At 49.4% G+C, this 19,147-nt stretch overlaps 10 protein-coding genes across 13 annotated transcripts; 7 read left to right on the top strand and 3 right to left on the bottom strand.

The window, feature by feature from the left end:
• The first annotated feature begins 47 nt into the window (after positions 1 to 47).
• LOC6548562 lies at positions 48 to 1,146 on the top strand. The gene is made up of 3 exons (XM_001976598.3): positions 48 to 489; positions 546 to 888; positions 954 to 1,146. The coding sequence occupies exons 1-3, from the start codon at positions 48 to 50 to the stop codon at positions 1,144 to 1,146; spliced, it is 978 nt and encodes a 325-aa protein (XP_001976634.1).
• On the bottom strand, positions 1,142 to 1,878 carry LOC6548563 (putative ATP synthase subunit f, mitochondrial). The gene is made up of 3 exons (XM_001976599.3): positions 1,804 to 1,878; positions 1,654 to 1,736; positions 1,142 to 1,552 (listed from the first exon to the last, which is right to left on the bottom strand). The coding sequence occupies exons 2-3, from the start codon at positions 1,730 to 1,732 to the stop codon at positions 1,308 to 1,310; spliced, it is 324 nt and encodes a 107-aa protein (XP_001976635.1). The 5' UTR covers positions 1,733 to 1,736; positions 1,804 to 1,878; the 3' UTR covers positions 1,142 to 1,307.
• A 76-nt stretch (positions 1,879 to 1,954) lies between these two features.
• Positions 1,955 to 4,357, top strand: LOC6548564. The gene is made up of 3 exons (XM_001976600.3): positions 1,955 to 2,416; positions 2,488 to 3,007; positions 3,120 to 4,357. The coding sequence occupies exons 1-3, from the start codon at positions 2,079 to 2,081 to the stop codon at positions 3,621 to 3,623; spliced, it is 1,362 nt and encodes a 453-aa protein (XP_001976636.1). The 5' UTR covers positions 1,955 to 2,078; the 3' UTR covers positions 3,624 to 4,357.
• Positions 4,358 to 4,402: 45 nt separating this feature from the next.
• Positions 4,403 to 5,440, top strand: LOC6548565. Its single transcript, XM_001976601.3, has 3 exons — positions 4,403 to 4,886; positions 4,944 to 5,051; positions 5,102 to 5,440. Exons 1-3 carry the CDS (start codon positions 4,497 to 4,499, stop codon positions 5,336 to 5,338), a joined length of 735 nt encoding a protein of 244 aa, XP_001976637.1. The 5' UTR covers positions 4,403 to 4,496; the 3' UTR covers positions 5,339 to 5,440.
• An 86-nt stretch (positions 5,441 to 5,526) lies between these two features.
• LOC6548566 (S-adenosylmethionine sensor upstream of mTORC1) lies at positions 5,527 to 6,628 on the top strand. Its single transcript, XM_001976602.3, has one exon. The coding sequence runs from the start codon at positions 5,606 to 5,608 to the stop codon at positions 6,512 to 6,514; it is 909 nt and encodes a 302-aa protein (XP_001976638.1). The 5' UTR covers positions 5,527 to 5,605; the 3' UTR covers positions 6,515 to 6,628.
• Positions 6,629 to 6,647: 19 nt separating this feature from the next.
• On the bottom strand, positions 6,648 to 8,985 carry LOC6548567 (transcription factor grauzone). Its single transcript, XM_001976603.3, has 4 exons — positions 8,706 to 8,985; positions 7,405 to 8,642; positions 6,957 to 7,347; positions 6,648 to 6,902 (listed from the first exon to the last, which is right to left on the bottom strand). Exons 1-4 carry the CDS (start codon positions 8,820 to 8,822, stop codon positions 6,663 to 6,665), a joined length of 1,986 nt encoding a protein of 661 aa, XP_001976639.1. The 5' UTR covers positions 8,823 to 8,985; the 3' UTR covers positions 6,648 to 6,662.
• Positions 8,986 to 9,145: 160 nt separating this feature from the next.
• Positions 9,146 to 12,795, top strand: LOC6548569. The gene is made up of 6 exons (XM_001976605.3): positions 9,146 to 9,424; positions 10,840 to 10,941; positions 10,993 to 11,193; positions 11,261 to 11,859; positions 11,925 to 12,146; positions 12,206 to 12,795. Exons 1-6 carry the CDS (start codon positions 9,287 to 9,289, stop codon positions 12,408 to 12,410), a joined length of 1,467 nt encoding a protein of 488 aa, XP_001976641.2. The 5' UTR covers positions 9,146 to 9,286; the 3' UTR covers positions 12,411 to 12,795.
• Positions 9,486 to 10,651, top strand: LOC6548568. The gene is made up of 3 exons (XM_001976604.3): positions 9,486 to 9,986; positions 10,045 to 10,163; positions 10,221 to 10,651. The coding sequence occupies exons 1-3, from the start codon at positions 9,696 to 9,698 to the stop codon at positions 10,432 to 10,434; spliced, it is 624 nt and encodes a 207-aa protein (XP_001976640.2). The 5' UTR covers positions 9,486 to 9,695; the 3' UTR covers positions 10,435 to 10,651.
• On the bottom strand, positions 12,703 to 17,153 carry LOC6548366. 2 transcript variants are annotated; one of them, XM_015156030.2, is made up of 3 exons: positions 16,840 to 17,153; positions 16,724 to 16,781; positions 12,703 to 13,129 (listed from the first exon to the last, which is right to left on the bottom strand). In XM_015156030.2, exons 1-3 carry the CDS (start codon positions 16,903 to 16,905, stop codon positions 12,807 to 12,809), a joined length of 447 nt encoding a protein of 148 aa, XP_015011516.1. In that variant the 5' UTR covers positions 16,906 to 17,153; the 3' UTR covers positions 12,703 to 12,806. The 2 variants fall into 2 exon arrangements, with proteins under 2 accessions (XP_015011516.1, XP_001976642.1); XM_001976606.3 differs by lacking the exons at positions 16,724 to 16,781; positions 16,840 to 17,153 and adding exons at positions 15,890 to 15,947; positions 16,009 to 16,384.
• LOC6548367 (uncharacterized aarF domain-containing protein kinase 1) lies at positions 13,638 to 15,881 on the top strand. 3 transcript variants are annotated; one of them, XM_001976607.3, is made up of 4 exons: positions 13,638 to 13,798; positions 14,135 to 15,255; positions 15,323 to 15,418; positions 15,480 to 15,881. In XM_001976607.3, the coding sequence occupies exons 2-4, from the start codon at positions 14,143 to 14,145 to the stop codon at positions 15,825 to 15,827; spliced, it is 1,557 nt and encodes a 518-aa protein (XP_001976643.1). In that variant the 5' UTR covers positions 13,638 to 13,798; positions 14,135 to 14,142; the 3' UTR covers positions 15,828 to 15,881. The 3 variants fall into 3 exon arrangements, with proteins under 3 accessions (XP_001976643.1, XP_026837079.1, XP_026837080.1); XM_026981278.1 differs by having other exon boundaries at positions 13,638 to 13,853; XM_026981279.1 differs by lacking the exon at positions 13,638 to 13,798 and adding an exon at positions 13,868 to 14,073.
• Positions 17,154 to 19,147: the final 1,994 nt, after the last annotated feature.

Below are 19,147 nucleotides of genomic sequence, written 5' to 3'. Positions count from 1 at the left end.
CAGTCTGTGCAGTAACGATTTGAGAGTAGACAAATCGAGTTACTTCAATGGCGCCCAATGGCATCCTGTTTCTTGTCTTCACTTATCTGATGGGTCTGACAATGGGCTCCTTGAATTGTCCCACTGGAAAGTCGAACGCCCTGCAGTTTCACGTGGTTCGCCAGTGCCAACGAGCCGCAGCTGATGAAGCACTGGCCCTGGAAAACACGTCCTCCCTGCAGGAATGTGCGGATCTGGCTCATGAGCTGCGTGGCCTGGCCTTGAACTACGCGCCAGGAGGACCGAAAAGGAGGCGTAATTCATTTGACCAGAGGCCCTTCGGCAAGGAGGGGGACAAGGAGCAGCACGTTCGAAGTCGGTTGGGTGTCTTCGAACAGCCAGGAGAGTTCTTCAACTGCCATGTCCTGAAGTGTCCGCAGAACAATACATTTTCAGGGATGGTCAACGACAGTCGCTTCGATTATTACAGCCTATATGGAAGGCCGACAGGTTGGGAAGAGTATCTGCACATCTGCTCACTTAAGTAATGTTGTGGTTCTTGTCAGTCGTAAGGAACTACAGCTGTATACCGGAGGTTGGACTGTTCGTGGTGTATACTCAGCCCAGTGCCTACTTGAATGCCTCTCTGACCTGCTCCAACTCTTCGGAGTTCACTGGTAGTCTGGCACACATTGCCTCCGAGCACAGAACAAATTTACTGGCCCAATGGTTACTGGAGTTCAAAAGAAGATCCCCGCCTCAGGCAGAAGGCAATGTCTATCTGGCCTATGTGGGGTTGGCCTACAACAGCTCTACGTCCTTGAGTCCACAGGATTTCAGGAACTCCCAACGGGAAAGCTTGCAGTGCTTTCTGTACAGAGCCTGGGAAGCCGGTCATCCTCGTCTTGGGTGGGCTGAGCGTTTAGTTAGTTGGCAGATAGTGGTACCTTAACTAGATCTATCCGAATTTCCAGTGGTGAGCTGAGCAACGCCAGCTGCGTGGCCCTGACGCCGCGGGGAACCTGGCAAACCCTGAACTGCGACCTGGAGCTGCCCTTTATCTGCGAAATCCACACGGCCAGGCCAACTTTCGCCTGGGAGCGCTCCGGTTCCGAGCTGGACATCGGCCCAAATGCAGTCTTCGAGTGCGACAACGACCGAGTCTGAGTCTATGGCAGCATGGATATTCGCAGCCGTTTTATTCACTTAAGCAGTTTTCAAAACACAAAAGCCAAATAGATATAGTTTAATGGTGTTCGCCCGCCTCTCGCACGCCTTGTGGAAAGTGTAGAATCTGTTGTAGATGCAGGACCACCGGGCAGCGCCGCTTAGTGGTACTTGTAGTTCCTGTGGTGCTTCAACTTGGTGTAGTTAATCAGATAGAAGAACGTCATGCTGGCGACGGTCAGCTGGAAGAAGGGAGCGATCCCGGCGCGCTTGGGGAACACGTACTTGTGCTGCCAGCGCCACCATGCACGGCTCACGGCTCCGGCCACCGCGTTGGGGCTCTTGTTGCGGCGTCCCAGCCAGGCGCCGATCTCGCCCAGCTTCACCTGGCCGAAGGGCACATCGGCTGCGAATCGGAGGGTTGTTGAAATTATGTAAAACGCTCGACATTTTGGGGCATAGCAAATGTGCTTTGCGCCTGTCGCAAAAATTACGTAATCTGCTCACCTTTGCCGTAGAAGCGAGCGGGGTCGTAGGGCCCGTGCACCTTGGGGTTGTACTCAGCTGGATAGTCACCGAATGCCATCTCGCTGGTTTGGTTAGAATATATTCTTAAATCAGATTCTTATGAAACATCAAATTTCGCCTGCTACTTACTTCCTTCGATACCGACAGTATGACCAAAGCGGCGAGGGCTGGGATTTTCATCCAGAAATATACCGAAATATACTGGTCATGTCTGAGGTTGGTGTCTCTGCTGACAGCGGAGGGTGTACTCGCTAAAGTATCGATACATCGAATAATCGAGGACCGATGCATGCCTTCTCCCATCACTAAGCTCCAGTATATACAGAAATCAAATAAGATTTTTGCAAGCCTGGGCATTCGAATCAGAATCCAGCCAAAGGGAATCCAGTGTGTAAACAAAAACAATGAAACTGGAGGAGTTGCTGACCAAGGGATCCTCCTCTCCGCCGGAGGACGACGACGAGGACGAGAAGGTGGAGCTGAAGCCGCAGAAGTCGAGCAGCGTCACCGCGGACGAGGGGGCGGAGAATGCGGAGGATGCGGCCGAGGATGCTGGCGAGAAGGAAGGCGCAGGTGGCAAGAAGAAGGGCACGCGCAAGAAACGCTCCCTCAACTGGGAGGAGGCGGAGAGGGGGCTGCTCCTTGAGGTCATCAAGAGCAAGGTGGCCTTCGTGGAGAACCGCAGCGTGGACGCCAAAAGCATAAAGGCCAAGCGTCTGGCCTGGTCGCAGATCACCAAGCAGTAAGTTGCGCAATAGGGCAGTGGAGCTCCTCTTTTAATGACCTTCCGTTCCCGCTCCAACCCTCATCCAGGTTCAATGCCCTTAACTTCCGCCACCGCCTGCTGGAACAGATCCAGGTGCAGTGGCGCAGCATGAAGAACTCCGCCAAGCGGGAGCACCAGCAGAAGCACCCGAAGACAGAGGCCCTGGAAGGCATGCGGATGATCGAGTTCCTGGAGGAGATGCAGAAGGATCCGGTCACCTCGCGCAGCCAGACACGCAGCGCCAACACAAACGGCGCCCTGAAGAAGGAGCTGCTGGACATCGACGAGGACGAAGACATGCCGCTGGCCGCTCTGCCCAACTCCACGAACGCCAGCGAGGACACGCTGCAGACCTCCACAATAGCCATCCCCTCGCCGCCGCCCTCCACCGCTGGCGGAGATGGGGACTCCCAGCAGGAGGGAAATCCCGCCCAGCTGCCAGCCCAGCGCCGCAAGCGGACCAAGGCCAAGCAGTCGCCCTCGGGCGCCAAGACAGAAACGTCCGCCGAAACGGGGGAGGAGAACGAAAAGGGCGTAGGCCCGCCACGAAAGCGGCGACAAAGGAATGTGAGTTTGACCAAAAGCCCTACAAGCCGAGAAGTTTTATGACGAGAAATCCTAATCTAATTTTCCTGTGTTGATCGAAACTTACTTATTCTTGTATTTCTTCGTTAACCAGCTCTCCCAGGCCCAGTCGCTGCTGTCCGACGAGAACGAAGCCTCCACCAACGTAGCTGCGAGCGCCACCCCAGTAGCGGACGCAAATAGCCAGCCACTAGAGCTTGTCGCCGCCACGGAGATGGAGCAGAAGTACAAGCAGGACCTGTTCAGGCTGCTCAAGCAGGCCCGCCTGGCCGAGATCGACTACGCCCGGCGGGAGCACGAGCAGAAGCTGCGCTTCGAGCAGATGGAGCAGGAGGTCAAGATGGCCTACTACCGGCAGGAGCAGGACCTCAAACTGCGGCACATGCGCGAGCAGCACGACATCCGGCTGCGGCAGCAACGGCGGGAGCACGAGGCGCGCTTGGGGATCTACTCGCTGAAGAGCGGTAGCCTGAACGGAAGCATACAGGATCAGAGTTCAGCAAAGTGCAATGCCAAAGCGGACTACAACAATGTCCACGAGGTCGGGCCATCGACCAGTGCGGAGGGGGCGCTGGCGCTCAACGCCGCCTGCAACTAGGGGCGTGGCTGTTGGCCCATATGCATATACAATACGAGGAAAGCCAGCAATTAGGGTGTAAGGCATTTAGAGGAAACATCAACAGTACTTTAAAATTTAGCTTGAAATATGTTTAGCGAAATGTAGCTCTTCCGAGCTTCTGGTCAGCCAGAATAGCCGGGAGCGGAAACATCGGACGCGCATACGAATACTCATCGACACACTCAAGTTGCCACTCGGACGAATGGACTGTTGTTTATTGTGCGATTCGCACCAGACGAACTCACAGGCATTGCATTTTCAAGAAATTAGTATTACATAATTGTATCCGTATCTGTTAAGTACTCCGGGCGCAGAGATCAATTCAAAGCGCCAGTCGCGGTTGTGTCGTCGAAAACAAACTCGAAAATACTCATGCACAGACTCCGAATAAGTTCCCCTTGCAGAACGCAATCTACTCATCAGTCAGTATTCTCTACGGCCACTGTATTATTTTGATACATTCATTTTGTTAGTCTTAAGTTTATTACACAACTACTATTTATACATGGGGAGCACCCATGCCGTAGTTGTAGATCAATGTATGCTGTTCATACATTACGAGAATCTTTTATAATTCGTGTAATCATAAGTTACTGTACGTCGTGTTGTATAGCGCTGTAATATCCTGTCACTTGCTTCAGCTTAATTAAAACCGTATATCGGGCGAGAGATAATTAGATAATGAAATACAATACAATACATAGTGTATAAACAGATGGACGAGCCTTTCAGTGGTCTGGTCCTCACAAACATGAATCGAAGTGTGCAAGTCTGCCAGTGTTCGATGTTTAAAATCAAGGGTTCTGTCAATTTATTTTCAGTATCAACTTTTGGAACGCGCAGCAAGTCGAAATGAAGGACCTGGACGGTTCCTTGGATACCCTGGAGAATGCCCGCTTCAAGTACGTGTATATGAAGGACATTGCTCGCCTGGCCAAGGACTCGCTCTTCTCGCATAATGAGCTGGTCAGCATCGTGATGCTTTACCACAAGTTTGTCCTGGTCAATGGACCGAGGGCTAGGTACATGACCATTCAGCAACTCACTGCGCTGATGGAGCTCCTGTTTGAGATCGTGGATCGGGATCTCATTGCGACCATTGTGTATAGAATAGCCCATACCCCGGGCTCCAGGGCTCCTGATTTCTTTCCCGATAAGCATATTCATTTGGAGTCCTTTGTGAGGCTTCTCACCCTATACTTCACCAAAGACCTTCAGCTGAAAATGGAATTCGCATTCTCGGTGGGCATTTCATAGTCTTCATGCAAAAGTAGGTTAGACCTTTGGCTTACGTTGCAGGTCTACGATAAGAATGATTCCAAGCAGTTGAATGGCGAGCAAGTGGGGTTTTATGTCAGCAAGTTCTTCGCGAGCGAGGATGAAGACGACTCCGCTGAGCTGCGATTGGTGAGGCACCATCCTCTGCATTTGCACTGATTCAGTTCCCATTCCTTCAGGACATGAAGGAGATGCTGTTCCTCAAATTCGACCTGGACAAGGACACCAACATTGGGGCGGACGAATACTGCGAGGTGGTCCGCCGACAGCCCATGCTGCTGGAGTGCTTTGGTCGCGTGTTTCCCCCAAATCCCCAGATGGAGGTCCTTGCGCTTTGCGCCAATGTAATGTCTTGGTTTGATGACTCCCCCAATCCTAGGATTATGAGAAAACCAGACGGCGGGAAGACCAGCTAGTTAAGAGGACGTCCAGGAACGCATTTTTATCTTACCAGATACGTAAATTGTGAAACGTCAAGAAATTGGAAAGTGCAATAATAAAACCAAATAATTAACATACTTAACAGAAATTGTATCTTGACAGCTTAAACTTATTACTTTTCAATATTGGTTCTCAACGGTAAACTGCTTCGATAACGATACCGATTGTCGGTACGTGCAGATTCTCTCATCCCTATTGCACGCGACCCACCAATCCAGTCAGACCAAAGAAACGGTAGCGAAATGGCCACAGAGGAGCACCAGCGCCTGGCCAGCATCGTGAAGAGCTGCCACGAAAGCCTGCGCCAGCTGACTAAGGAGCATGGCGCCACAGCGGCCTGGCAGGAGCACACGAGTCCCAGGAACGCCAAGCAACTGGCGGAGTACGCCAAGGCAATGAAGCAACTGGCGGCCATATGGGAGACCAACGATGGGAAGGTGGAACTGCAGGCACGCAGCCGCATCAAGTGGGCCATCGACTACATCACCAAGTACTTCTTTACCGAGGGCATATACTTGCAGAAGCGTCAGCGGGAGCAACGGCTCCTGGAATCCTACAGAGCGGAGGGAAAACTGGGCGAGGTGCAGTGCAGGCTGATGGAGGAGCCGCCGGACAGGCTGCACGTGCTGGATGTGGGCAGCTGCTTCAATCCCTTCTCCAGAGCTCCGCACTTGGAGGTGACCGCCCTGGACTTGTGTCCCGCCGCCGAAGATGTGCTGCAGGCGGATTTCCTTAAGGTGGAGGTGGTACCCGGAATAGGGGAACCTGAGCTGGAGGAGGGCAGCGTAAGAAGGCTACCAGCAAGCCACTACGAGTGCGTCATTTTCAGTTTGCTACTGGAGTACATGCCAAGCGCCGAGCAGAGGCTGCAGTGCTGCCTCCAGGCCTACGATCTGCTGTTGCCCGAGGGCATCCTCGTGCTCATCACACCGGACTCCCAGCACGTTGGCAAGAACGCCCACCTCATGAAAAACTGGCGATACTCCCTGGCCAGGATTGGACTGCTGCGAGTGCGCTTCGAGAAGCTGCCACACATATCGTGCATGGTGTTTCGAAAGGCTATCAGTCGGGAGCTCTCGCAGCACTGGGCGAGCATTCACCGGGAGGAGGGGATGTGCGCGGAAATTCGGATACCGCAGGATGATAGCTAGATAGTTAGATAAGATTCAGCCCCCATAAATCGATGTAAATATGTCCACGTCTACTTATTTATGGCTTAACTTATCTGTGTTAAGTGCGAGTTAATAATAATGGTTGACGATTTATCTACTATCTATGGATGTCGTAAATGGACAAATGCTATTGCTTCTGTTCCGACTGTGGGAACAGAGCGCCGCTGGCCTGGCGCTTCTTCATCGCAGTGGTGGCACCCTGCGAAATCTTCATGATGTTCGGTGGCAGCGGCTTCTTCCGATCCGCCTCCCACTCTGCTCGGTGGAGCCGCTGGCGGTGCTTGTACATGTTGGCGTTAGAAAAGAACGTCATGGGGCAGTTGGGACAGGTGTACAGCACCTCGCCGGTGTGGGTTGATGTGTGCTCCTGTAAATTGGTATTCGTGAACTCGGAGTTCTCTGGAAGGAGCTCAACACTCACCCTCAGATCCTGTGGACGCTTAAATGCCTTTTCGCACATTCCGCACTTGAACTTCCGCTCACAGAGGTGGTTGTGGTAGATGTGGCGCTTCAGGGCTCGGGAGTTGGTGGATGTCTTGTTGCAGATGTGACAGCGATGCTCGCCGCCCGGCGGCTCGTGCACCGTGTTCATGTGCTGCTTAAGTCCGGACAGATGGCGCAGCCAAGTGCCGCAAATCTCGCACTGCACGGGATCGGGCTTGGGTCGCGGTTCCTCGGAATGTTCCAGCTCGTGATGCTTTTTGAGATTCGTTTGTGAACGTAGAGTCTTGCCACACTTATCGCAGATGATGGCCGATTCCGGGTCGTGCATGTAACGCAAGTGCTCTTTCAGTTTGCGTTCCGTGGGAATCCTGAAAGCATAAGAAATTAGCTGGGGGGGTTCATATGCACCACATATAGACAATTACTTCTTGTTGCACTCTGGACAGGAGTATTTAAACTCGGATTTGGGGACATGCTTGGAAACGTCGTGATACTCTATGGCCGCCTTGGTGGTGAAGCTCTTGGGACACTTCTCGCACTGATAGACCCGCTTCTCCTTCGCCTCCGCCTTGACCTCCGGGTTTGTGTGGGTATGCTCGTGAACCTCCAGGGAGCGGGAGTCCTGAAACACGCGCCCGCACTGGGAGCACATAAAGTGTTCTGGGTTCTTGTGGACCAACACGTGCTCCGCCAAAGCCTTGCGTAGGTGAAACTTTCTCCCGCAGCATTCGATGAAGCCAGAGTCGATGTTGTGGGAAACGCGTTGATGGCGTCGCATGTCCGCAAAGTTCTGCACCAGCAGATTGCAGACGGCGCACGGAAACTTTTTGAAAAACTGCAGGATAATCTCATCGTACTCGTTTTGCTGGAGCTTCCTCCGCTCAATCTCCTCGCGGCTCAGGCGAACGGGTGGAACCAGGGGCTTTTCCCGTTTTTGGTACTTCTTGGGCTTAACTACCACCCGCTTGGGAATCTCGGCGTAGCGTTCCTCCGGCTCTATGTCCGGCAAGCTGCGGTCGGAATCCTCCTCACTGCTCTCACTGGAGGAACTGGCGCTGTCCTCCGTGCCCAAGAAAGCGTCGACTGCCACAAACTCATCATCGGAGTCCAGTTCCTTCTTTGGGGACGTAGGGGATTCCGGCTTAGCTTTGGGCGGCCGTCCTCTTCTTGAACTCCTTCGTAGCTGGCGACCCTTACTCGTCTCGCTGTTCTTTGCGGAACTTATCGAACTGCTCTTTGTATCCGAGTTTAAAAAATCCGCCAGTGGTGCATCCGAATCACTGTCCACTGGCAGTTCGTTTTTAATGCGCCGCTTCGAATGTGGTGAGCCCTCGCTTGGGACACCCAACCGTTTCGGAGCTGTTCTTATTTCCGTTTTAACTGGGTCTTCCCAAAGTTCTACCTTGGGCAGGGGTTCCAGTTCGTTTGCCTCCACTTTGACCTCACTGGGCGCAAAGAAGCCCTCCGCCAATGCGTCCAGCTCCACAGAATAAAGCGGATTAATGGCCTCCTCCGTCTGACCGCAAAATTCGATGGGTTCGCTTTTGGAATCGCTGCTCTGCTGCTGATGCAGACAGGAGACTCGCTTGTGGAACTCCTCGAAGCTACTAACGCAGTCCCAGCACTCCCGACAGACCTCCGCATCATTGCCCGCCGTAAGAACCTGTGAATTGCGAAGAGTTTGCTCTGGTGCATCCAAGACTTTCGATTATGGCGCAGAGCTTACCTCGGAAAACGAAAAGTGCTTGTTGATGGTCGCCCTAATGCTCAGACGGACGCCCTCAGCGGACTCTAGGCCGTAGCCGGCATTGGAGCTGGCCAGGCAGAGCACGCAGACAGTCATGACGCAACCGGGTGTACTGGCTCAGTCCTAATCCTGCTTCATTTCCACAAAAGGTTTTTGTTTACGATTTTGCAAAAATTTGTTTTCCAAAGCTGGGCAGGGTTGCCAGGGGCGTGTGGGAAGTTTTAGTGAGCCGATAGTATCGATCATTAACAAATAATTGATAAAACATTTATTGTGATCCTAATCTGATCCTAATATTGCAAAATACTTAAAGCATCTTAAATTATATGTGCATAAAATAGGTTGTCAGATCAATATTAAATATAGTTACTCTACAGTATAGTTACACCCTAACGCCTTTTAGATCGCAATTAGACCACGCTGTGGAATGGGCCTAATGCTTGGAAAAATACCAAAACATAACGCACATTGCAATATCAGCTGTTTCCATTGGACTTCTTGAGAAGATAAAGATCGGAGTTTTAACAATATTACGCTTTATTCAGACGCGTTTGCCCCAAATGGGCAAATCCAAGAAGAAAAGGAATCCCAAAAAGCAACATTGGCACAAGCGCGGATCGGCCTCCAAAATGGCTTCAAATATCCTGCTGAAGCTGGCGGCCGAGGATTTAAAAAAAGGCGGCGGTCCTGAAAACACGGTAAGTTCCCTGTTTTATATAAAAAATCCGTTCTGGCCACAATTTTGAGCTCGCGTCTGCGGGTCGCGCAGTTTTTGTTTTCCCGCGAGTGGTAACCATGTGGTGGTGGGGCTTCTTTGATCAGTGCGCAAACGCAAGCGCCCTGCACCCCACATTCCCAGTGAATAGTGAAAAGTTCCAGAAAGACCAGCTCCAGCCAACTGAATAATCGCTGCCGAAATCAGCAACTCCTAATCCAAGAGGCCAAAGTATCACCAACAACCCACCAAGTATGGAGAAAATCTGGAAGAAGGTGTGCGAGCACCACGATGTGCCCGAGCAGGTGGCCAACGAGTGGTTCGCCCGCATCCAGCAGCATCTGAGCTCCGAGGATCCCGCTCGCGCCTACCACAATTGGGAGGAGATGATGCGGCGCAAGGAGCCGCACTTGGCGGGCGTGGCCAATCCCAACATTGTGCTGGCCGCATTCTTCCAGTACTACCACTTCGATGGTAACCGCAGCTGTGCCGAGAAGAACTGCGAGGTCTTTGAGGAGTTTTGCAACGATGCCGTCATCGAGGATGTGAGTAAGCGTGCGGGATAACTGAACCTCTATATTCGGAGTGTTTTACCTTGAACAGGACCATGCAAAAAGTCTGGTATGCAATTTGCTAGGGCGCAAGACCCCGGAGAACCAGCTGACCTGGTGCCATGACGACGAGGCCAATTTGCTGCAGGATGTAGACCTGGTGGTCCTAGCGTGAGTATCCGTACAATCATCGTCCGTGTATCTCATACCTATATCCCACTACTAAAGTGCTTCGCCGGAGGAGTACAAGCACTATACAACTCTCCTTCGCTCGGAGTACGCCAATCTCGACGATGCCACCTACAAGGCCATGCGCATGAAGGTGCTGGAGACCCTGCTGATGATTCCCTCCATCTACGCCACTGGAGACTACCATGATAAGTACGAAGAGCTAGCCCGCACCAACATACGCAACGAGATCAGTGAGCTAAAGAAGCAGTAAACAGGAGTTTGGAGGATAGGGATGCGACGGGGCTGCTTTGTTTACTGCTATTGAGTTGTGTACTTACTGGCCGTTTTACCTCGTTTGACTGCAAGGCACTCGTATTGGTTGAGCAACCTCCTCTGCCGAAAATCTACTTAATTTAACTCCTAAGTGAAGTGTAATCAAAATCATTTTCCTAGTTAGTGTGTACGCCTAGATATATACGTAAGCCCTGTAGACTCCAACTCACAATAAATTTGATGTAAATGATGTACCAAAAATGCAGTATTACTTAAAGCACTTATAGAACCACTTAATTTGACTTCGCAGTAAGTAGGAAAAGTAACAGCAGAAAAACTTTTCCAAAAATATGATCAAGTCACAACTCGCTTAAAACTAATTATATCCCCTTTTTCCTAATAGGTCGCAGTACCAGAAACAGGGGCCTCCAGTTCAAACACCTATATGCCCAAACCAGTGGTTAAGCCCAATGGCTTCAGGAAGATTCGAGACCCTAAGCCAAAGGTAACAAATCGAAATATATATATTTTTATTAAGACATGCGATATTCGACAGAACGCTCCGAAAAGACTGAAGCGCAATGCAATTCAGAACAATAAACTCACCCGAGATATGATATCCAAGCTCTTGAACTCTATTAAAAAGAAGTATGCAGCGCAGAAAAATCCTCATATCAAGCGTAGGTTGGACTTCCGCAGAAGGCAATCGCCAACAAAGAACGTCGTTCTTCCCAAGCCCAAGTTCTATAACCAGAAGGTAAAGCTTTGTAGAATTTGTTTTTCAACAATATAAAATTCTGGTCACTGGAATTTCTACCGATCAGGACGACAGTATTGAAGAAGGCCAAATCGTCGAAGAGTTGGAGAGCAGCGACGATGACGACTGCGTGTTGCTGGAAACTCCAAACGAATCCATTAGCATTCTAGATGACGAGGATAATGGGCCCAGCACAAGTGACCAGCTACCAAAAAAAATAGTTATAGATTGTAATGGCGAGGCTTCTTTGCGTATAAAGCCGAAAACGCAAAACGCAGTTTTGTACTCTACTATCGCAAAAGCGGATTTTTCAGACTCCATCATCAACTTGGATGAATCCTCCGAAGCTGTCCAATGTCCAATTGTTGAAAACAACGACTCAGTTATATTTATTGAGGACTCTACCGGAGATTTTTTCATCCCGATCCCGTCGTCCTCGCCGCCGTTGCGAACAGAAAAGAAGCGAAGAAGTGCTAGACTTTCGGAAACGCCAAGAAAAAAGACTGCGCGAATGAATGACAGCCTGTTCACCACTGCCGAAAAGAAGAGACTTGGAGACTATAACAGCAACACATTTAATCCCACGGAGGAGGCAGGAGAGACCTTTAATAAGCCGAAAACGAATAAGAGGTTTATTATCATCGATGGTAGCAATGTCGCCTTTGCGTAAGTTTTCTGCTTTAAGCAAACTCCAGACAGGCTTAACTATTTACTTCATCCATACTCAACAGCCATGGCAACTCAAACGTCTTTTCATCAGAGGGAATAAAGTATTGCTTGCAGTATTTCGAGAAAATGGGTCACGAAGTTAAGGCTGTGATTCCAATGTTTCGGAAAAACAACTTCAAGTCTTCAAATCCCGAGCTTCTCGATAAGCTGCACAAGGAAGGCAAGATTGTGTTTACGCCGTGCAAAAACATTCCCGGTCAAATGTCGTCTAGCTACGATGATCGGTGAGCTCCTTAGAAAGAAATTTTGTATTTAGAATGAAAATGTATAATTCCTTTTTCAGTTTCATTTTGCAGCTGGCATACGAAAAGAATGCTGCCGTGGTTTCCAACGACAACTACAGAGACCTGATTAATGAAAATCCTGCCTTTAAAAAGATCGTTGAGAATCGAGTCCTTGGTTACTCCTGGTGCGACAACATATTCATTTTACCCAAGGATCCTTACGGCCGCTGGGGACCTACGCTCGACGAAATTTTGAGGTGCTAATGTGCCTTGCCCTATATTTATTTTCAAATTATTGTTTAGTTTCGTGTTATTTTTTTGTTAGAAGCTTTAGTTGCTGATCATTCAACGTTCTTTTCCTAATATTATTTTTTCCTAATATTATAATTTTTCAAGTATCGTTAAGTTGGTCAAAACATAAGAAATATTACGTTTTCATATGATTAATATTGTAAGGATCCTGCAAAATTATGAAGTTCTCTAAAAGCATAGCATAGTTTCCGACCTGAAAAGTGTTTTCATATGTAAGTGTTTTCATTGTAAAAATCCTGCAAAATTAAGCAGTTCTCCAAAAGCAAAGTTTATTTACATTGGCAACACTGTACAGTGTCTTGTAGGATGTATAAAAAATAATAAATTTCTCAGAAGTCCAATGCTGAGTTACACCACTGGTGGTTGGCCGTTGACCAAGAATACGGTGGTGGTGGTGGACGTGGTCGTTGTGGCCACATTCGCCTCGTAAACCGGCGGCGGTTCGTTAGTTCCAGCCGCCAAATTGGGATTGCTCGCTTCCAAGTTGGTGGCTATAGTCAGTGTGCTGTCCTGCTTTCGCTCGCTAAAAGCAGCCTCGTCGTAGCTGGGCGGCAAGTCCAAGGTCTTGGGTAGCACACTGACTTCGTCCTGTCTGTTTGAGCACACGTTTCCGGCTCCTCCGGAGCCGCCGTTGCAATTGTTCGTCACATTGATCTCCATTTGGCGACGGGCTGCGGAAAAGGGAATAATAAAGCTAGTGGACAAGAAAACCTCAAGAGCTCTTAAAAAACGCAAACGCAAGTTGACAAGTTGATTTTTTTAACATTTTTTAACCGTTTGGTTCTGTTAACCGATGCCGTTAAACTTGGTATACTTTTTAAGCGCGGCAGTGTGCTTATTCTAAAGCCATACGATATTTGTGAAATCAAATGTGCACAATATAATATTAAACCTCTAATTTTGTTAGGTCGACCGAATTATGTAAAAAAAAAATAACTTTCATATCACGTAACATTTACCGCCCAGTTCTGTTAACCGCTAAGTGTTAACCGTTTTCTGCTAAGGGAAAAAAGTAACAATAGCCTTTCCTAGGGGAGCCTCACCAATAACTTTTAACCTATTGTCTGAGTCGTTCTATGTTTTAAGCAACATTTAATATAGTGTTTATCAGTTTTGATTTAAAAACCGTAATAATATTGTAAGAGCATTAATCCCCTTGTACAAAATCAACTACGCCCTTGGGCTCTGCTAGTGGGTCAGCTGCTCTGACGTCAGGCCAACAGCTGATTGCGCCAACTGTGGCCACAGAAGTTGAAGCGCATCAATTTAATCGCAGACTTTGGAATTTCAACACCTACGCGCCGTTGAACTCCGGCGCTACCTGTAGTGCACCATATCGAGTAAGTGAAACTATTGGCCGTCATTCCGAGCGAGCCGCGGCTCCCCTTCAGTCAGGTGTGTTTACATAATGGCGCAGACCAAATTACTGAGGTGAAAGTTTAGCTACATGTGAGCGCTGGAAAATGCAAATGGGGAATAGTGAATGAAAATGCTTGCGGAGATGCAACAGGTTTAGAGGGCTGTATTCGCCGAAAATCAGTTGGCGAAGTGAAAAGTTCAAAGTGCCTCAGTTCCGCGTAAAACGAAGCGCTTAACCAGAGGTGAAAGCCCAGAGGTTAATCGGCGCTGACACCTGTTGATTTAGCACACCAGACTAAATGCTCTTCATTTTTCAGCCGGAGGAATGCTGTTGCGACGCGTTCTGGGCTACGGAGTAGTCGGCGCCGGACTGGCCTCCGCCGGCTGGAGCCTGCACACCAACGACTACGATCCCAACTCACTGGGCATCGTCCGGCTGTCGCGATCCGCCGCCGCCGTCGTGGACGTAGCACTCACCTACAAGCGGGAACTTTACTACAGGGAATGGGATAAGGAGACTCCCGAGTACAAGGCGGAAAAGAGCCGGGTGCACAAGATAGCCGCCGAGAAGTTGCTTCAGCTGATCTGCATAAACAAGGGTGTCTACATCAAGGTGGGCCAGCACATAGGGGCCCTGGAGTACCTGCTGCCCAAGGAGTTTGTGCAGACCATGAAAGTTCTTCACTCCGATGCGCCGCAAAACCCCATTGAGGACCTATATAAGGTTATCCGGCAGGATCTGCGATGCAATCCCGAAGACATCTTCGACAGCTTCGAGAGGGAGCCCTTGGGAACTGCTTCCCTTGCCCAGGTGCATAAGGCGCGACTGAAGACCGGCGAGCTGGTGGCCGTGAAGGTGCAACATCCCTACGTTAAGGGTAACTCCCGCGTGGACATGAAGACCATGGAAATAGCCGTTAATGTGCTGGCGCGGATATTTCCCGACTTCAAGATCCACTGGCTGGTTGAGGAGTCCAAAAAGAACTTGCCGGTCGAACTCGATTTCCTCAACGAGGGACGCAACGCCGAGAAGGTAGCCAAGCAGTTCGAGAAGTACTCCTGGCTTCGTGTGCCCAAGATATACTGGAAGTACAGCTCTTCTCGAGTCCTAGTCATGGAGTACCTGGAGGGCGGACATGTCACGGACTTGGACTACATACGGCGAAACAAAATTGACTCCTTTGCGGTGGCCAATCGCATTGGACAGCTGTACTCCGAGATGATCTTCCGCACCGGTTTCGTGCACAGCGATCCACACCCAGGAAACATCTTGGTAAGGCGCACGCCGAAGGACAGTCTAGAGATAGTTCTGCTGGATCACGGGCTTTACGCAAATCTGACAGACAAGTTCCGGTACGACTATTCCAATCTCTGGCTGAGCATCCTGAACGTGGACCGCAAAGCGATGCGACACCACAGTGAGCAGCTGGGAATTAAGGTATTGACGAGACTTGGGAGTTGCACTTGAACCTAACCCATCTAACTTTTCCACTTATTTGATCCAGGGCGATCTGTACGGCCTTTTCGCATGCATGGTGACGGGACGACCTTGGGAGACGGTGATGCAGGGCCTGACCAAGGTCAAATATTCCAAAGAAGAGGTGAGTTCGACCAGGAAATTCTTCTCTGCAGGTACTCATAGTCCATGCTTTGATTCTGCAGAAGAACACGCTGCAAAGCAACACGTCACTGGTGCTGCCGCACATTTCCGACGTGCTGGAGCAGGTGGACCGTCAGATGCTGCTCATTCTGAAGACAAATGACTTGATCCGCGGAATTGAGTCCACGCTGCGCACGCAGAACCGGATGACCGCCTTCTGGGTTATGTCCAAGTGCTGTGTTCAATCCTCCTACGCTGAACAGCGAGCCAAACAGTCTGGCTCCGGATCCTCGCGCATCCTGTGGCTGCGGGTGCGCGAGCGATGGGAGCTTTTCAAGCTCAACTGCTACTACCTCTACCTGGGACTGATTAATTTCGGTTTCCTCGAAGCACTCCGGCAGGTTTTATAGGCTAAATGTGGTCCCCCAAATAAAAGTACAAAACTCTTGACGAGACAGGAATGGGAAATTACCTCGTTGTCTCTGCTGTGCGAGATTCCGCGCATTGGCCTCTCGCTTGCGTTTGGCGCTCTTCGGGGAGAGATTGAAGCATTAGCAGGAGCAGGAGGCGTCCCATTTCGAATTGGCTTACCATAATCATGGCCAGAGGAAAGGCGATGACAAACAGGAAGACCAGCACAATGTAAATGACATAGCTGGGATAAAAGAACATGAACGGACCATCGTAGCCGCCGTCGTTGATCCAAATTGTGACGGGTGTGGTGTTCTCGTACTGCCACACCGAACTCGCACTTTCAGTGGTGTTAAGTGTACCCTTTACCACCGACGCGGTGGAGCTAATGGGGGTGCTGGTCGTCGTGCTTATGGCAGGAGCCATGTTGAAATCGGGGGTTAATTGCGCGCTGATTGCTGCGATTTTTGGTCCTGATCGGAACTAAGAAATGTCTCGAGACAGCCGTTCTCCGACGAACAGACAGACCCGACTAACCTGAGCTACTGGCCACCGAATTGATAGGACATCCGGGCATGGGTCAGACTCGAAGCTGACAACGAAGAACGCACATATTTGCTTTGTAATCATTAGCTGATAAGGCGACAATACCAGTGTCGAGCCAGGGCTTTGTTTTTTGTTCGCATTCGCAATTTATCTAATGAGGCGATATGATAAATGTGCGCAAATAGATATATGTTCGAACACACGCATAAAAATATATTAATGTCGCCCTTGATTTATGGCGGCCGGCAACTCTCGCCCTCACTCTTCTCGAGAACTCTCCGAACGAGTTCAGTGGCCCAACCACGGCCCATATTTATGTTTGCCCTCCTCAAATGCCTGAAGAACTCACCTTGCTCCTCCTTCGGGCGCAGCGACTTCGCGTACGGGCGACAGGCAATCAGAAGCACCTGGAAGACGACACAGGGTACAGTGGCATAGACAGACTGCTCTAGATGGAACACTCACGCGCAGGAGGAAGAGCAGGAAGCTGAAGGCGCACAGGACCAAGAGCACGAGCCCCAGATTATCCATTTCGGTTAAATGACCCGCCAGATGACCCGCCGAATGAGTTGTTTTGGCCAAATACGGTATCTGTGATTCACTCTAAAGCCCCGGGCACATGTCAAAGCGATAAGATATGTAAGATATGGCGAGTGGCCCGAACTCTGATTACATTTTAAGCAGTTGATGGACTTTTCACCACCTTTGTCTCCGGCCGCAGGGGATCCCTTCACGACTAATGAGCGAACTGGGCCAACTGGCAGCCGCTCTCCAAATGGCCAACTCCCGGAGTGAGCAGGCCCAGTTATCTCGGCCAGATTGCATTTATGTGTGTGCCGGCCGTTATCTCCTCCGGATTCTGTCCGTCAGTCACTTGTTAACGCTTAATTGAGGCTAATCTCCTGGTCGTTGGCTTTGTGCATCCTCGAATTCTGGCCAAAGAACGACCATCGACCCTTGACCCTTGACCCTTGACCCTTGTCCAAGCAAACAACTCGCAGCCACTGGGGTTCTTTTCCAACACAAGTATATTTCCAATGCTTCTCCTTGATTTGAAATCAGTGAACGAACACAAGCATCACACTAAAATTCTTACATACTTAAGCGCTAGCAACATAGACCTTTACACAGATTAGGGATAAATATTTCATTGAATTTTCAAGTAGTTGAGTTGTCAGATTACGAGCTGAATAATCCCAATGAATTCGTTTTGGTTTGCACTCATTGCAGAGCGATAACATTCATATATGAATATGATATTGGCACAATTCGTTATGGTTTTTCATTGTTTTTGCATATGTGGCTTATGTTCACTGATAAGCGCCGTCGGAACACTCTGCTTTTCAATTGAGTTTCCGCTGCCTTGAAATTGAATGGAAATTGCATTTCGCAATTAATTTATTTGCGATTTGTTGACCAGTTCGTCACGCTCGCCAACTATTTAGGTTGCACAATGGCCACTACACACGGGCATATACGAGTACTGCGTATTTATGCAGGATATATGGCGTATTTAAACCAGTCTGCTCTATTTGCATCGAACTTAATTGAAATCAAAATAAGAAAATAAATGGAACGCAAACACCAGCGGCGGTGTGTCCGCATACAATTGGCAGCCACTGTGGAAGGTGTCAGTTGCAATTAATGGGCTTCAACCTGGCTGTTGTTAAACTTTAATTAGCTGCAGTGTGCGGACTCCTGATTGGGGGGATCCCCGTCTTCCGGCTCGTCACCTGTGCAAATAGAAAGTTGAAAGGTAAATATAGGCGTGGCGTATTGTTTACTCTGTGGCTGAGTGGGAGTGTGCATATGCCTGCTCACTCTCGCATAAAAATCACACAAAATTTATTTTAATTTTTATGCACGCGCTGTGCTCATCAAAAATTCATATATCCTGCTCTGCGGCTGGCTTTTTGTGGCTTTCTGCCTAAATGATGCCTGCCAGGCTTAGCATTTCCTTGGAAATGCCACCCACGCCCAGGAAGCTACAACTTTTGTCAAGTTCCGCACACACGAAATGGCATATCCAGGCTGACATTTTAATTAATTTATCCCCGACTATGTCTTGTTAATAGTTTTGTATTGCCTCCGCTCCGAGTTTACAATGTAAACCCAAAGTGCCAGCCATGCAAGACCTTTATCAAGTAAATACCCATGAATACGCCCACGCACGAGGTGAAAGTGGGTGAAAATTGTAGCCAGAACACACGACACAAATCAATTTGCATGCGGTCACAACTTTCTAACTAAAACAGAACTTTGTGCTTAAATATACTTGTATGAGTGTATCAGAGGACACCGAGCAGCTTATTCCATATACATACAAGTAGTTATTAAATAGGCTCCTCAAATCATTACCTCACAAAGACTAATCTCACAAAAAATTAATCTCTGCTGAGCATGATTAAAAACTCTACTCCCCCACTATCCTCCCCATTTGGTGTCAGCAACAGGCTGGAGCTAGCTTTTCACCTGTCAGCCTGTCGGCACGTATATGTTGATTCGTGATAAGTTGGCTGCCCCAAGATTTAAGGCGCTCCCCAAATTTAATTTAAGGTATCTGGGAGGCGAGTCTGCGAATCTGCGGCACTTCGACCTCCTCCGGCATGTGAGCACTGAATTTGAAATTCAAATTTATGAAACTGCAGTGGAGGAGCGTTCGTGTCTGACTTCCTTCTCGGCAGAGCAGTCCGCTCAAATCTGAGGCAGTTGCTCGAAGCCTCAACAATTAGATAGCATACATTTTGGGGCAGCCAGAAGGGGGCTTTAGTCC

Source organism: Drosophila erecta, unplaced genomic scaffold, assembly GCF_003286155.1.
Source record: "Drosophila erecta strain 14021-0224.00,06,07 unplaced genomic scaffold, DereRS2 tig00000092-arrow-pilon, whole genome shotgun sequence".
Taxonomy (NCBI): domain Eukaryota; kingdom Metazoa; phylum Arthropoda; class Insecta; order Diptera; family Drosophilidae; genus Drosophila; species Drosophila erecta.
Note: the sequence above shows the minus strand (reverse complement) of the source record. Positions and strands in the feature narration are given on the sequence as shown.

What these genes read in the sequence shown, in the direction of transcription:
- LOC6548568 (XM_001976604.3), top strand. Translation starts at nt 9,696, where the DNA reads ATGGAGAAAATCTGGAAGAAGGTGTGCGAGCACCACGATGTGCCCGAG. An exon ending in ACGATGCCGTCATCGAGGAT is followed by an intron (nt 9,987 to 10,044) that starts GTGAGTAAGCGT and finishes TACCTTGAACAG; the next exon opens with GACCATGCAAAAAGTCTGGT. An exon ending in GTAGACCTGGTGGTCCTAGC is followed by an intron (nt 10,164 to 10,220) that starts GTGAGTATCCGT and finishes CCACTACTAAAG; the next exon opens with TGCTTCGCCGGAGGAGTACA.
- LOC6548569 (XM_001976605.3), top strand. Translation starts at nt 9,287, where the DNA reads ATGGGCAAATCCAAGAAGAAAAGGAATCCCAAAAAGCAACATTGGCAC. An exon ending in GGTAGCAATGTCGCCTTTGC is followed by an intron (nt 11,860 to 11,924) that starts GTAAGTTTTCTG and finishes CATACTCAACAG; the next exon opens with CCATGGCAACTCAAACGTCT. An exon ending in TCGTCTAGCTACGATGATCG is followed by an intron (nt 12,147 to 12,205) that starts GTGAGCTCCTTA and finishes TTCCTTTTTCAG; the next exon opens with TTTCATTTTGCAGCTGGCAT.
- LOC6548367 (XM_001976607.3), top strand. Translation starts at nt 14,143, where the DNA reads ATGCTGTTGCGACGCGTTCTGGGCTACGGAGTAGTCGGCGCCGGACTG. An exon ending in GTGAGCAGCTGGGAATTAAG is followed by an intron (nt 15,256 to 15,322) that starts GTATTGACGAGA and finishes TATTTGATCCAG; the next exon opens with GGCGATCTGTACGGCCTTTT. An exon ending in TCAAATATTCCAAAGAAGAG is followed by an intron (nt 15,419 to 15,479) that starts GTGAGTTCGACC and finishes TTGATTCTGCAG; the next exon opens with AAGAACACGCTGCAAAGCAA.
- LOC6548566 (XM_001976602.3), top strand. Translation starts at nt 5,606, where the DNA reads ATGGCCACAGAGGAGCACCAGCGCCTGGCCAGCATCGTGAAGAGCTGC.
- LOC6548567 (XM_001976603.3), bottom strand. Translation starts at nt 8,822, where the DNA reads ATGACTGTCTGCGTGCTCTGCCTGGCCAGCTCCAATGCCGGCTACGGC. An exon ending in AGCACTTTTCGTTTTCCGAG is followed by an intron (nt 8,643 to 8,705) that starts GTAAGCTCTGCG and finishes CGCAATTCACAG; the next exon opens with GTTCTTACGGCGGGCAATGA. An exon ending in AGCGTCCACAGGATCTGAGG is followed by an intron (nt 6,903 to 6,956) that starts GTGAGTGTTGAG and finishes ACCAATTTACAG; the next exon opens with GAGCACACATCAACCCACAC.
- LOC6548565 (XM_001976601.3), top strand. Translation starts at nt 4,497, where the DNA reads ATGAAGGACCTGGACGGTTCCTTGGATACCCTGGAGAATGCCCGCTTC. An exon ending in AAATGGAATTCGCATTCTCG is followed by an intron (nt 4,887 to 4,943) that starts GTGGGCATTTCA and finishes CTTACGTTGCAG; the next exon opens with GTCTACGATAAGAATGATTC. An exon ending in ACTCCGCTGAGCTGCGATTG is followed by an intron (nt 5,052 to 5,101) that starts GTGAGGCACCAT and finishes CCATTCCTTCAG; the next exon opens with GACATGAAGGAGATGCTGTT.
- LOC6548366 (XM_001976606.3), bottom strand. Translation starts at nt 16,254, where the DNA reads ATGGCTCCTGCCATAAGCACGACGACCAGCACCCCCATTAGCTCCACC. An exon ending in TTCCTCTGGCCATGATTATG is followed by an intron (nt 15,948 to 16,008) that starts GTAAGCCAATTC and finishes CTCTCCCCGAAG; the next exon opens with AGCGCCAAACGCAAGCGAGA. An exon ending in CGCACAGCAGAGACAACGAG is followed by an intron (nt 13,130 to 15,889) that starts GTAATTTCCCAT and finishes CCTTTTCCGCAG; the next exon opens with CCCGTCGCCAAATGGAGATC.
- LOC6548562 (XM_001976598.3), top strand. Translation starts at nt 48, where the DNA reads ATGGCGCCCAATGGCATCCTGTTTCTTGTCTTCACTTATCTGATGGGT. An exon ending in CCTATATGGAAGGCCGACAG is followed by an intron (nt 490 to 545) that starts GTTGGGAAGAGT and finishes GGTTCTTGTCAG; the next exon opens with TCGTAAGGAACTACAGCTGT. An exon ending in GCCGGTCATCCTCGTCTTGG is followed by an intron (nt 889 to 953) that starts GTGGGCTGAGCG and finishes CCGAATTTCCAG; the next exon opens with TGGTGAGCTGAGCAACGCCA.
- LOC6548563 (XM_001976599.3), bottom strand. Translation starts at nt 1,732, where the DNA reads ATGGCATTCGGTGACTATCCAGCTGAGTACAACCCCAAGGTGCACGGG. An exon ending in CGCTCGCTTCTACGGCAAAG is followed by an intron (nt 1,553 to 1,653) that starts GTGAGCAGATTA and finishes TCCGATTCGCAG; the next exon opens with CCGATGTGCCCTTCGGCCAG.
- LOC6548564 (XM_001976600.3), top strand. Translation starts at nt 2,079, where the DNA reads ATGAAACTGGAGGAGTTGCTGACCAAGGGATCCTCCTCTCCGCCGGAG. An exon ending in TGGTCGCAGATCACCAAGCA is followed by an intron (nt 2,417 to 2,487) that starts GTAAGTTGCGCA and finishes ACCCTCATCCAG; the next exon opens with GTTCAATGCCCTTAACTTCC. An exon ending in GAAAGCGGCGACAAAGGAAT is followed by an intron (nt 3,008 to 3,119) that starts GTGAGTTTGACC and finishes TTCGTTAACCAG; the next exon opens with CTCTCCCAGGCCCAGTCGCT.